This window comes from Rana temporaria, chromosome 4, assembly GCF_905171775.1.
Source record: "Rana temporaria chromosome 4, aRanTem1.1, whole genome shotgun sequence".
In the NCBI taxonomy this organism is placed as follows: domain Eukaryota; kingdom Metazoa; phylum Chordata; class Amphibia; order Anura; family Ranidae; genus Rana; species Rana temporaria.
In genome coordinates this window covers 285,114,269-285,128,936 of record NC_053492.1, presented here as the reverse complement: position 1 = coordinate 285,128,936, position 14,668 = coordinate 285,114,269, and the positions used below count along the sequence as shown (strand labels likewise).

The following is a 14,668-nucleotide window of genomic DNA, read 5'->3' as shown; positions in this document are numbered from 1 at the left end:
TATTTTTGGGGGATATTTATTATAGCAAAAGTAAAAAATATTATTTTTTTTCAAAATTGTCGCTCTATTTTTGTTTATAGCGCAAAAACTAAAAACCGCAGGAGGTGATCAAATACCACCAAAAGAAAGCTCCATTTGTGGGGGGGAAAAAAAGGACGCTAATTTTGTTTGGGAGCCACGTTGCACGACCGCGCAATTGTCAGTTAAAGCGACGCAGTGCAGAATCACAAAAAGTGGCCTGGTCTTTGACCAGCAATATGGTCCGGGGGTTAAGTGGTTAAATGCTACAGAAGACTGTCAGAGAATGCATCCTAGAGTAAATGATGGTCAGAGATGAGGGACATGCTACAGGTTTAAAGTGGAAGTCCATGCAAAAACTAAAATCCCTGCATCTATAGCCACCATGGATCTTACACTAACCTATCTATCCCTGTAAACAAAAAAATGAGTATACAAACCTTTTTTGAAGCCGATCTGACCAGCTCGACCCGATCTCCAGCAGCAGTGGCTCTGCAGGGGACATGGCCGACAACAGCTGTGAAATGAATGTGAAGTGACGTCACCCATAGAGTTACTTAGTTGTCACTTAGTTGTTACTTCAGTTGTCATCCGTCTCCTCTGCATCCGCCTCTACAGTGAAGCCACAGCTGACCGCTTAGCACGGGATCCAGTCGGAGAGGGTCAGATCGGCTTCCAAAAAGGTTTGTATACTAATTTTTTTCTTTACAGGGATAGAGAGGTTAGTGTTAAATCAGTGGTAGATATAGATTCAGGGATTTTTGTTTTTGCATGGAATTTAAGTAAGAGATATGCTGCTGAAAACAAAATGATACTGGAAACATGCTACATGAGGCTAGTAGAGATCCCTGCTATACCTTTACAAATCGCTCCCACTCAGACGGATGGATTCTTCAGGCCACAGGCTGGACACCAGAGCACTCGTTGCACAACAGTGATTTAGTGAACAGGTTTAGTGTCACTATCCTAGGGCCAGTAAAGGATACATACATTTTGAAATGCTTCCTTCTGACAAAGGCTCATCACAAGGTGTTTTGCTTTGGGACACAGTCCCTTCAAATTTGAATTCACAACCCTTGCGAGACATTAAACCCATTCCATCCATTGAAAAAAGTGCAGGAGAATTAAATCTCATATAATTGGTCTTCCAAACTGCCTTAAATTTAAATATTAAGGACAGATAGTCTGTATTTGAATGTATGCCAATACATGGAGGAAACTTTTGATATAAGTCAAGAGCCACTGCTGAGCTCCCCATGTAAATGATAGGTACCTGGCTGTCTCTGACTTTAAAACTTTGAGTTACTGACCTAAATGAAACAAGTGGAGTCTGTTTTCTCTCTAGGTCTGAGACAAAGTATTAAAGTCTAAGTGCTGCCAAAAAAAAAAAAGTGCATGGGACATAACTTACAGTCAGTGGGATTGTGTCCCTTGTGCTGATCCCTCTTTTGTTAGGTGAAGTCCTTCTCTGTTCATGACCACCACCCCTACCCCTGAAATGTTCTTCCAGTGCAGTGTGTGGGGGGGAGAGATATGTCCCAGGCTGTCAAGATTGCCTGACAATCCATGTCCTTTCTGTCCAGCTCCTTCATTAAGGCCCCTTTCAGACTGGGGCGGGAGCTGCGGTGGCGGTATAACGCCGCTAAAAATAGCGGCGCTATACCGCCGGAATTGCCGCGTCTATCAGCCGCTAGCGGTGCGGTATTAACCCCCGCTAGCGGCCGATAAAGAGTTAATATCGCCCGCAATGCGCCTCTATAGAGGCGCATTGCGGGCGGTATTGCCGCGGTTCCCATTGTTTTCAATGGGAAGGAGCGGTGAAGGAGCGGTATACATGCCGCTCCTCTCACCGCTCCAAAGATGCTGCTGACAGGAGATTTTTTTGTCTCCCGCCAGCGCATCGCCTCAGTGTGAAAGCCCTCAGGCTTTCACATTGAGTCTGCAGTGCAGGAGTTTTTCAGGCGGGTTAGCAGCGCTATTTTTAGCGCTTTACCGCCTGAAAAACTCCTCAATGTGAAAGGGGCCTTATAGAAAATGTACTACAGAGCTTTGGATGAAACAGGATTCATAAATGGAGGGGGCAGACCTTTCAATCATCTGCCTGTTCTCTGTTCATAGATCACATCTCATTCATGGAAACTGTAGTATGTCTTCTATGAATGGTGGAAAAGAGTGGGCATAGTTGGGCACTCTTGATTAGAGCATGACAACCCCTTTGTTCTATTAACCCACTCTGTACCGGAAGAAGAGGGAGCTGCATTTTTGTAAGCCTATTGGTCATCGATTTTCAGTCCAGCTCTATCTTTCTTAGGTTAATTCAATTATGACAGTGGTGCAAAAGAGTACTATAAGAAAACGACATTTTGACTTTTGTTGTTTATTCTACTTTTACAAGACCAATTTAAAGTGTTGTAATCATCAGACAGTAACTTGACAATCAACAATACCTTCTGGATTAGCATCACTATAAAACATATAAAAACATAGATATAGGCCAGTTCAGCACTTCAATTATGCCAACTCAGTCTCTTCACTCATCTACTAATAAATAGACCTTCCAGCTTAAAAATAAAACAACTCAAGATATACTTCATGTTAGGGGGTCAGTACATTTTATTCAAATAACCAGCTGTCTAGGTCTGAGCGCAATTCTAAAATCAGTAACATCTTACATGGCTTGTTGAAAGCACAGAAACCTCACTTACTTAAACCTCAGTAACTGTGCACTGTCCATCAGGTCTCCTAGACCTCACACTGGCACTCTGTGCACCATTAGCTGCTGCAGGTGCATGATCTGGTGCTTGCTGTGTAGCGCCTATAATGACGTGTCTCTGCTGAACAACAAATGGGCTCTGCTGAAGTGAGAGAATCCCTTGATCGCTGTTGTCATCCGATTCAGGTTCATCTACAGTGGTATCAGGAGGTGGTACTCTGCCTCCAAGCTGTGGAAGTCCTTCTTCACCTTCCCCTATGTTATTTCTCCCCATATCGTGATCTCCGATCTGAAGTTGGGAGAATGCACTGTCAAGTGAACTGCCATCGGTTTGCGAGTTTGCAAGGGTTGGATTTGCAGTCTGACTGCCAAGGGCTGTATGAGGTCTAACAGGTAAAAGAGCAGTAGGCTGGCCTGATGCTGCAATGTTATCTGCACCATCAGCTGAGCTTTCTCGAGCAGGATTTACATTTGCTGCATCACAGTCTAGTCGTAGCCCAGCAACACCTTTTTTTGGTATGTCCACAATATCCCGTTTCATCTTTCTGCGGCGTCCATGCTCATTTCGCCGGTACTGTACCATGTTCTCAAAATCGGCTACATAAAGAAAACCAGCTATCAGCATCTCAGTGTTCTTTTTGCCTTTTGTGAAGGCATCTTCCAGCTCTCTGCTCGTCCTCTCATCATATTGCCACCAACCATTTCTTCCCTCATAGTACCAAGCATACTCCCCATTCCCTCGGCTGGCAGACTTCAGCTCTTCAGGAGAAAGCAACGTTGGCTTATCCAGGAAGTCCTCTGGGATCTCTTGCCTGCACAGTGCACATCGTCTTCCAAGCCATGAGGCACCTTTCACACACAGATAGCAAAATATGTGCTTGCAGGGAAGACTGACTGGGTGAACACAGGTTTGGAGGCAGATAGCACATTCTGGAACTGCAAGGCTTGGGGCACCATTGGAACAAGCTTCTCCTAGCTTCTTATTTGTGGGCAACATATTTGCAGTGTGGCTAACTTCACCACAACCAGCCATCCTGTTAAAGATTTAAAAAGATGTGTCAACAGTGTTAAATTAGGGAGGCAACTCATTGTAGATAAACGTAGAGCCGTTTACGACATAATTGGTTGTTTGCTGTATTACAAATAAACATGAATAATTGACCTGATGTATCAGAATAATATAAACAGATCATTTCTGAAGTCCCCTGACAATAGTCATTTCAGCAAGCACATATTTTGAAATATTACTATAGTGTTTAAATCAAAATTTCCGTTCTGAAATGACTGGTTATCTGGCAATTATGCAAACCTTCTGTCTACAAAACTTGATAAACAGACCTGTAACTGGTATGGAAATAAGTCCCCCTCACCCTCTCCATCAACCACATATGCCCCAAGACAGACATTGAATCAGCACATCACCCTTTTCCAAATTTTGCATCAGACTCTGGGCAGGTTGGCGTGTCAGGTTACTATGCGAGCTGGATGGTCAGAGTGCAATGCATGCATGGCTTTTTGCCATAGTCTCTCAATTATAGACTATCTCCTTGGAGTTAAAAGCGATCTCAGGCTAAAAAAACTCAAATATGAAGTCATTCAATAAAAAATAAAAATATATAGCTTTACATTTCCCAATATCACTTCTTTTCCCAAAATGTATGTATATCATGCAAGTCCAGGTTCCTCTATTATAAAAGTAAAGCAATATTAAAAAGGCAGAAAAAAAAAATCATACTTACCTGCTCTGTATAATGGTTTTGCACAGAACAGCTCAGATCCTCCTCTTCTCTGGTCCGTCCCTCCTGCCCCCAGAGCCAACAGCTTGCTATGGGGACACTTGAGCATGCTTGGTACCGAGCCGAGGCTCCATGTGTCCATTCACACACTGAGCTGCAGCTCAGCCCTGCCCCCTCCCTCTCCTCATTGGCTCACTAGCTGTGGTGGACAGCAGCGGGAGCCAATAGCGCCCGCTGCTCTGTTAGGCTGCTATTTTTTGCAGAGGCGCATTGCCGGCGGTATAGCCGCGGTGTTCCATTGATTTTAATGTGCAGGAGTATTTTTTTTTTTTTTGGTATTTTTTTTATAGCAGAGAGTAAATTTGGCCTGGAGGCACTGCTCTTGTGCATGTCACTGGATCCTGACTCAGGTAAGAGAGAGGGGGTGTGCGTGTGAGAGAGACAGTCAGCAGTAGAGGTCAACCAATATGGGTTTTTCTCTGGCCGATGCCGATATTTAGAAATCGCGGCGGCCGATAGCCGATTTATGATGCCGATTTTTTGGGGCCGATATGTCCCCCCCCCCTTCATCTCATAAAATCTAACAGTTAGACCCCTTTCACACTGGGGCGTTTTTCAGGTGCTTTTGGGCTAAAAATAGCGCCTGTAAAGTGCCCGCAATGCTGGCACTCAAAGCCGATCTCTCCCTCGGGTGCTGCCGCCACCATCTTCGGTAAGGGAATCAGGAAGTGAAGCCATGCGGCTTCACTTCCTGGTTCCCTACTGTGCATGCGCGAGTCGCGCTGCGCGAGTCACGCTGCGCGATCCCACTGGTCCCTGCTGTGTTCTGTGTGTCTCCCAGAAGAAAGCTGGGGGCGGAGTAGGCGCCAGATGTGGTGTAGGTCACCACAGTCACTGCGGTGATCTATGCCCGGAAGAGGGAGCAAATACCTGGGATTACGCAGGTATCTGCTCCCCCCTGAAAGGTACCAAATGTGACACTGGAGGGGGGGGGGGGGGGAGCAATCGGAAAAGCGGAAGTTCCATTATTACTCTGCTAAGTAATACAGAAAACTTCTTAAATTTAAATATTTATTTTAAACACAACAAGCCTCCAATCAGTGCACTTGTATGTATAATTTAGATATTAAAAAATATATATATATATTATTATATATATCATCTAATACACAAAAACAGGTAATGAAAACTTTGATGAAAAATAAAAATATGGGCTAACTTTACTGTTTAGTTTTTTATTTTATTTGTTAAAGCATATTTTTTCCCAAAAAAATGCGTTTGAAAGACCGCTGCGCAAATACCGTGTGACATAAAATATTGCAGCAATCGCTATTTTATTTCCTAGGGTCTCTGCTAAAAAAAAATATATATAATGTTTGGGGGTTCCAATTGATTTTCTAGCAGAAAATACAGGATTTTTACTTGTAAGCAACAAGTGTCAAAAAAGATTTAGCCTTTAATTGGTTAAACTGAGAACTTCTTCTACATGGAGTTCAGTTCATTGATAAGTAGCAACATTGTATATCTTTTCTCAAAACTTGGCAGGCTGCCCAGAGACAGAAGTCTTCCACGGGAAACTTCAGGCAACTTGCATTAACTTCTATTACAGAAGCTTTTTGCAAGTTGCGCTGCTGAAGTTAAAATCGGCTTTTTTACAGCACAAATCGGCCGATGCCCATTAATTTAAAAACTCCAAATATCAGCCGGCCGATATATCGGTCGACCCCTAGTCAGCAGCACAGCAGTTTTTTTCCCTTAAAACCTTAAGGCTTTAGAACCACTTTAAGGCTGCATTCACACCTGAGCGTTTTGTCGCCTGAAGCGCGACGCTCAAAAACACTAGAGGGGAAAAAATACATTATTCCCTATGGAGATGGTTCACATCTCCACTCCAAAACGCCCGACGTCGAACGCCTGAAGCTCAAACAAGTTCCGGACCCTTTTTTGTCGCGCGAATTGGGCGGTTTGGGCGTTTCTATTCCCCATAGAAAATAATGGAAACGCTTGATTCAAGCGACTAGCGCGACAACGAGCGTTTGGTCGCTTTAATCAATAGAACATTTCACCCAGGCACAAGATATAAAAAAAAATCTACCAACATAGCAACAAGTGATGAAAAGATGATCATTTTTCCTATTGGCTAAAATAAAAAAATGTCGCAGTACTAAAACGTCGGCCGACACTGTATGCAAATACGCATGAATACGCGCGACAAAACGCCGGAAAAAACGACCGAACGACCTACGCTCAGGCGTGAATGTAGCCTAAAAGCAGAGTTCCACCCAAAAGTGGAACTTCCGCTCATCTGATTCCTCCCCTCCCCCGGTGCCACAATTTGCACCTTTCGGGGGAGGTATCCACTTCCGGGAGTTCGGGCCACGGCCCGTGACGTCACAGCGGGACTCCCTCCCCCTCCTCCAAATGTCAGGCCAATAGGAGAGAGGCGCAGGGCCTCGCACATGAGCAGTAGGGTTTTTTAAAAAAATGTATAATAATAATTGTGCCACTTTTATTCCCATTACAAGGAATGTAAACATCCCTTGTAATAGAAAAAAAGCATGACAGGTCCTCTTAAATATGAGATCTGGGGTCCAAAAGACATCAGATCTCATATTTACACTAAAATAATAAAATGTCCCTTTTAAGAGCTATAGGCGGAAGTGACGTTTTGACGTCGCTTCCGCCCTGCAATTACTTGGAGACGGGCAGGGGCCATCTTCTCCTCACTCGTCTCCATGTCAGGCTAGGGACAGGTCCAGATCGCCTCCGCCGCTACCGACGGCTACGGTAAGCGGCGGAGGGCACCGGAGTGCGGAGGAAATTCCCTCTCCCGCCACCGATAAAAGTGATCTCGCTGAGAATCCGCGGCAGAAACTACTCGCTGAGAATCCGCCGGCTCTTGAAGAGGATACCAGGGTTATGGTAGCTAGCTGCAACCATAACAACGGTATTCCTCTTCAAAGAGAGGATGTCTATAGTCGTACGGCAGGAAGGAAGTGGTTAAAAATGCACTGCACCAAATTGCATGGTACTACAGTATCATGTAATTTAGTGACCACAAGAACACTGCGTTTGGGGTGCTATTAACGAAACATTGGAACCTGCATTTAGATCGCAAGGGCAGCGCATTCTAACTTGGTGTAAGAAAACGCGCACAAAACACACCTTTCCCGCATTCTGTCCCAATTCAACAGGGATCTGTTCATGGACCCCCATACTGAATGGAACTGATGCCCTTGTGAAAGTGGTCTTAAGCTACATTCACACTGGTGATCTAGGCAGGTGCCCGGCGCCCTGTCATTACAGCGATCGGGGGCGGGCACCCTGTCATTACAGCGATCGGGGGCAGGCGCCCTGTCATTACAGCGATCGGGGGCAGGCGCCCTGTCATCACAGCAGGCACACCAGGAATCGAATTCCTGCTGCTACAATTTGCACAAGCCTATATCCCCGGTGTGAAGGTAGCCTTGGGCAGCCTGTACTGTGTACAATATGTTTTCAGGCACTGGGGGGCTGTCCAGGAAGTAAGAACACAAAGCTGATCTCAGTGGTGATCGGCAGTAATACCTCATAGTGATGTCCTCGTCTATTCTGTGCAGCATGTCACAGCTATGTAAACCACAATAACAGCTGAACAGGATTGCAGGTATTTTGGCCGATGACACGTCCGATTCATGGAGTTCTGTACATTCTGTATCTGCTCGGAGTTCTACATCAAGCCTGCCAGAAAAATACAGATCCATTGTGTAATGACAGGCACACCTAGCACCACTGCTTATGTGAGCTCCATTTGTGGCCCCCTCATAGAGCGGTGAGCTAATGGGGGGATAGGAGACAGGACGGGGCTTCATACTGGAGGAATGACGTACACTCGGCACAACGCGAAACGGGAAAGGGTTTTTACTCCTATGCAAGCCCTCCGCGGTAATAATCCCCGCTCAGACACAAAGCACGCACACACCATAACATACCTCTCCACAGTACCGTGCGAAACGGCACTACCCGCTGTCAATCTGAGGTACGGAACAATAACCCGGAAGTGAGACCATGAATTGGTTAACCTCCCCGCATCATTTCCCTTCCGCGTCTATCCCCGCCCATCGGCGGCTCAGCAGCCATTCACCGAGCTGTGTGATTTCCACCAGTAGGAATGGAGATTTTTGTGGCGTGAGAGCCGTGATTGGCTGCAGTGTTGGCAGGGCTGCGTATGTTCTCTGGGAGTTTTACATCGAGATACTCAGTCAACAATGAAGCTATAAGTGCATAACAAACATACACTAAAAGAATATAAATATCCAAAGTCTCAATAACCCCAGCTCAACGGACTGAGATCAATGGGAAGTAATATATATTATATATAGTATATATACACTCACTGGCAACTTTATTAGGTACACCTGTTCCAATTGCTTGCCTAACACAAATTGCTAATCAGCCATTTACATGGCAGCAACTCAATGCATTTAGGCTTCTAGATGTGGTGATGACAACTTGCTGACGTTCAAACTGAGCATCAGAATGGGAAAGAAAGGGGATTTAAAGTGGAGGCCCACTCAAAAAAAAAAAAAAATACACCAAAATCCTGTAAAAAAAAAAAAAAAAAAATATTTTTTGGGACTTACCAGAAATGGCGGTTGCTATGCGGAAGTTCCTAATCTGCCTCTTCCCATACCGCAGCAGGTCTTCTTCCTCGTCCTCCCCGTGTTGTCTTCTGGGGAATAGGGCGCGCTGCCTTCTGGGAACTGTGTGTATCCCAGAAAGCAGCCGCCCATTCACAAAAGCGCAGAGACTCGCACATGCTTTTCTTAACCACTTGGGATCCGCCTGCCGTCAATTGACGGCTACAGTGCGGATCCCAATTTCCAAACTGCCGTCAATTGACGTCCGCCCCTTAGGGCGGTCCCCGCGCGCGCTCCAGAGCGCGCTGCGGGGAAAATCTGTGTTGGCCGTGTCCCTCGGACACAGCCAATTACAGATCGCCGCGAACGGCCAATCAGAGTGGCCGTTCGCGAGGCGATCTGTGCGGCCAATGAGAGAGGATCTCATATGTAAACATATGAGATCATCTCTCATTGCCGTTTTACACAGAGACAGCGGTGCTGTCTCTGGAGAGGAGACCGATCTGTGTCTCTTGTACATAGAGACACAGATCGGTCACCCCCCCCAGTCACCCCCCCCTCCACCTACAGTTAGAACACTAAGCAGGGATACATTTAACCCCTTCCTAGTGTTAACCCCTTCAATGCCAGTCACATTTATACTGTAATTAGTGCATATTTATAGCACTGATCGCAGTATAAATGTGAATGGGGCCAAAAATGTGTCCGATGTGTCCGCCATAACGTCGCAGTCCCATTAAAAATCGCAGATCGCCGCCATTTCTAGTAAAAAAAAATAATTAAAAAAAAATAATTCTGTCCCCTACTTTGTAAGCGCTATAACTTTTGCGCAAACCAGTCGCTTATTGCGATTTTTTTTTTTTTTTTTTTTACCAAAAATATGTAGAAGAATACGTATCGGCCTAAACTGAGAAAAAAAAATGTTTGTTTTTTTTTAAATTGGGATATTTATTATAGCAAGAAGTAAAAAATATTGTATTTTTTTCAAAATTGTCTCACTTCTTTGTTTATAGCGCAAAAAATAAAAACCGCACAGGCGATCAAATACCACCAAAAGAAAGCTCTACTTGTGGGGAAAAAAGGACGTCAATTTTGTTTGGGAGCCACGTCGCACGACCGCGCAATTGTTAGTTAAAGCGATGCAGTGCCGAAAGCTGAAATTTCACCTGGGCAGGAGGGGGGTATATGTGCCCAGTAAGCAAGTGGTTAAAGCAAAACCCGAACACTTTAGTGGCCTGGGACACCTTTGTAGTGCAGCCAAATTACTCTTAATGACATCAATGCCCCCCCCCCAGTGATGCCAAACTTGCCCTCAGACAACCACCTGCAGCCCCCAGACAGCAACAGGTGTGTGTGACTATCTTGGTTATATAGGGAGCCACAGTCCAGTCTGAATAATGTCTGCCTGAAACCCGAACACATGATTCAAAACCCAAACTGTCTGGGTGAATCCCGGACATGTGGCAACCCTACATGTGCAGTAGGAAACGGGCAGTGAAGCCACAAGGCTCCTCTGCCTGTTTCCCTCAGTAAGGATGGCAGCTCTGGGAGCCAGGCGCGTCGTTGTGGGTGGGCTAAGGAGGCTGGAGCCCCGAATGTGGTGTCGAAAAGCCCCGAGTCTCGGGCATGCCGAAGATCATTAGTAGCCCCGAGGACCCGAGTGTCGCCGAGCATGGACCCGAAGCTTGCCTGAAGAGACACAGCAGGTCCCGCCTTCTGGAACCTGCAGCGCCTATGATGGACGTCCCACTCGTCCAATCCGGGACCGCGGGACGTGTGACGTCTATCATAGGCGCTGCAAGCTCAAAAGGCGGCAATTACAATGCCGCCCGGCGCGCCATGATGCGGCTCTCCTCCTCGGCTCCTGAGGGTGATATGTACAGGGTCACGGTCACCCCAGGCAAATTGGCCCTGACAGCGCTGCCTGCACCCCACATCCCAGCTCGCCTCATCGCTGATCGGCTCTCCTTTCCTCCTCGGCTCCTGAACCTCCTCGAGTCCTGGCTGCATCTGTACCACGGCTGAGGTAGGTCACCCAGTGATTGTGTATGTAGGTCAGTGTAGTCAGGTCACAGGTCAGTGTAGTCAGGTCACAGGTCAGTGTAGTCAGGTCATAGGTCAGTGTAGTCAGGTCACAGGTCAGTGTAGACAGGTCACAGGTCAGTGTAGACAGGTCACCGGTCAGTGTAGTCAGGTCACCGGTCAGTGTAGACAGGTCACAGGTCAGTGTAGACAGGTCACCGGTCAGTGGAGTCTGGTCAGTGGAGTCTGGTCAGTGGAGTCTGGTCACAGGTCAGTGGAGTCTGGTCACAGGTCAGTAGAGTCTGGTCACAGGTCAGTGGAGTCTGGTCACAGGTCAGTAGAGTTTGGTCACAGGTCAGTAGAGTCTGGTCAGTGGAGTCTGGTCACAGGTCAGTAGAGTCTGGTCACAGGTCAGTAGAGTCTGGTCAGTGGAGTCTGGTCACAGGTCAGTAGAGTCTGGTCAGTGGAGTCTGGTCACAGGTCAGTGGAGTCTGGTCAGTGGAGTCTGGTCACAGGTCAGTGGAGTCTGGTCACAGGTCAGTAGAGTCTGGTCACAGGTCAGTAGAGTCTGGTCACAGGTCAGTAGAGTCTGGTCAGTGGAGTCTGGTCACAGGTCAGTAGAGTCTGGTCACAGGTCAGTAGAGTCTGGTCAGTGGAGTCTGGTCACAGGTCAGTGGAGTCTGGTCACAGGTCAGTGGAGTCTGGTCAGTGGAGTCTGGTCACAGGTCAGTGGAGTCTGGTCAGTGGAGTCTGGTGACAGGTCAGTGGAGTCTGATCAGTGGTCAGTGTAGTGTGGTCAGTGTAGTGTGGTCAGTGGTCAGTGGCGTATGGTCAGTGTAGTGTGGTCAGTGTAGTCTGGTCAGTGGTCAGTGTAGTGTGGTCAGTGTAGTGTGGTTAGTGTAGTCTGGTCAGTGGTCAGTGTAGTCTGGTCAGTGGAGTCTGGTCAGTGGTCAGTGGAGTCTGGTCAGTGGTCAGTGTAGTCTGGTCAGTGTAGTCTGGTAAGTGGTCAGTGGAGTCTAGTCAGTGGAGTATGGTCAGTGGAGTCTGGTCAGTGTAGTGTGGTCAGTGGAGTCTGGTCAGTGGAGTCTGGTCTCAGTGGTCAGTGTAGTCTGGTCAGTGGTCAGTGGAGTCTCGTCAGTGGTCAGTGTAGTGTGGTCAGTGTAGTGTGATCAGTGTAGTCTGGTCAGTGGTCAGTGTAGTCTGGTCAGTGTAGTGTGGTCAGTGGAGTCTGGTCAGTGAAGTCTGGTCAGCGGAGTGTGGTCAGTGGAGTGTGGTCAGCGGAGTGTGGTCAGTGGAGTGTGGTCAGTGTAGTGTGGTCAGTGGAGTGTGGTCAGTGGAGTGTGGTCGTGTTAGTGTATGCAGGTTATGTCAGTGTGTACTGACACACACACTCACTTAGGTCAGGGTATGTGTCAGGTAGGTCCCTGCGCCGTGCCTCTCCACCGACCGCGCTACCCCCCCCCCCCCGGTGCCAGCTTGGCTTCGGGCTGAAGCCCCTGGTCTTTTTGCCACCTAGCAACGCCCCTGCTGGGAGCTGCCAGGATCAAGCGATCGGCCTCGGGGGGCCAACATCACAGGTGCCTAGGACAGGTAAGTGTCCTTCTTAAAAGTCAGCAGATACAGTGTTTGTAGCTGCTGACTTAAAAACAAATTTGAACGTGGCATGGTTGTTGGTGCATAGTTGCCAACATTTGAATTTTTTTTATAGGGACACTTACATCCGGTATACTCCAGTGGAGAAGCCCCCCTTACATCCGGTATCCCCCAGCAGCGGAGACTCTCTCTGCCGCCATTACAGAACACCAGAACTAAGTTACTTCGGTAAGGCTGCATTCACACCTAAGCGACAGCCGCGTACGCGTGTAGCGGCAGATTTGCCGCGATTACAAATGTTTCTTTTTTTTTTTTCTAAAGTATTCCCATTGCTGTCTATGGGAAAACGCGCCTGTCGCGTGAAAAAAAGGGTCCGGGACTTTTTTTCAGGCGACAGGCGTTGCGCGTCTATGAGATGTGAACCATCTCCATAGACGGCAATGGGAATTCTCCCCTCTAGCGACAGAAGCGTCCCGCGTCGGGCGTTTTGTCGCTTAGGTGTGAATGGGGGCTAACAGGCAGTGTGGAACAATAGGCAGAGCTGGCTGGGTGGCTGCCAATAGAAATTGAGCTGCGGTGCCGCCCACATTCACAGCACTCCCATGTTATGCAGCCAGTCATAGGGGACCCTCCTGGATCTGGGCTCTGAGCTCCATGTCACCTCTTCTTCACATGTCTCCAGAGCTTCATTGGGAGGGCACTATCATCCTAGGCAAGTGAGCCACCTGTGCCACCTACTACAAGAGGACATCACCCAGATCACAGGGAGGGCGACCCACCATTCAGGGACCTGCATCTGAACACAGGGAGGACACTAATAATTTTCCCCACTAAACCATACCACTGAAAAAACTAAGTAAGTATATATAAATAAGATTACAAAATGCAAGAGTAATGCGGTATGCAATGATACCTTTTATCAGTGGCAGAACTACCAGGATCGCAGCAGTTGCACTTGCGACCGGGCCCTGGCATTCCGCCACTGTTGCGCGGCCCAAGCGGACAGTTTTCCCTGCTCCCCCCTCCCTCCTTCCTCTCTCACACAGCATGACACAGACAATCTGCTTCTTCTCCACCCTCTCCTCTTCTGTGTGTGCCTTGTGGGAAGTCAAGTGTGAAGCTAACAAGCTCACACCTCCCGCGGTATACACAGGAGAGCGTTGGGGGGAGAAGGAGCCGATCGACTGTGTCATCTCCTGCGAGGGAGGGGGGGAGCAGGGAGAACTGTCGGCTCTGAGCCATGATCTGAGATGATCTCCACTCAGAGCCATGCTGAGGAGGCAGGCAGCATTGATGAGCACTGATTGGTTGCACTAATAGGCAGTGCCGATAGCAGACATTGATGGGCACTGATAGGCTGCACTGATAGGCAGGTCTTATAGGTGGCATTGATTAACAATGACCTGTGGCACAGATAGACGGTGTGGCACTGATGGGCATTGATGAGAACTGATAGGCAGCATTGATGAGCAATAAAAGGTGTGACTGACAACCGGCACTGATGGGCATTCATAAGCACTGATAGGCAACACTAATAGGCTGCACTGATGGGCACTGATAGGCAGCATTTATGATTACTGATAGGCGCCCTGATGGGCACTGATAGGCAGCATTGATGGGCATTGATAGGTGGTACTGATAGGCATTGAGCACTGATAGGTGTCACTGATAGGCACTGCTAAGCAGCATTGATGAACACTGATAGGTGGCACTGATAGGGATTGCGCACTGATAGGTGGCATTGATGGATGTTGATAGGCGGCACTGATGGATGCTGATAGGCAGAATTGATGGGTACTGATAGGAAGCACTGGGAGCTGGTAGGCAGTGTTGATGGGCACTGATAGGCAGAATTGATGGGCACTGATAGGCAGTATTGATGAGCACTGATAGGCAGCTAAAGTGCAGCACTGATAGGCAGTATTGATGAACACTGATCAGCGTCACTGATAGGCAGCATTAATGGG

At 47.6% G+C, this 14,668-nt stretch overlaps 1 protein-coding gene across 1 annotated transcript; it reads right to left on the bottom strand.

Annotated features, from left to right (window-relative positions):
- Positions 1-2,376: 2,376 nt before the first annotated feature.
- On the bottom strand, positions 2,377-8,567 carry RNF146 (ring finger protein 146). Its single transcript, XM_040350384.1, has 2 exons — positions 8,439-8,567; positions 2,377-3,765 (listed from the first exon to the last, which is right to left on the bottom strand). Exon 2 carries the CDS (start codon positions 3,762-3,764, stop codon positions 2,724-2,726), a length of 1,041 nt encoding a protein of 346 aa, XP_040206318.1. The 5' UTR covers position 3,765; positions 8,439-8,567; the 3' UTR covers positions 2,377-2,723.
- Positions 8,568-14,668: the final 6,101 nt, after the last annotated feature.

Bases quoted from the DNA above. Each gene is read 5' to 3' on its own strand.
- RNF146 (XM_040350384.1), bottom strand. From the start codon at position 3,764: ATGGCTGGTTGTGGTGAAGTTAGCCACACTGCAAATATGTTGCCCACA.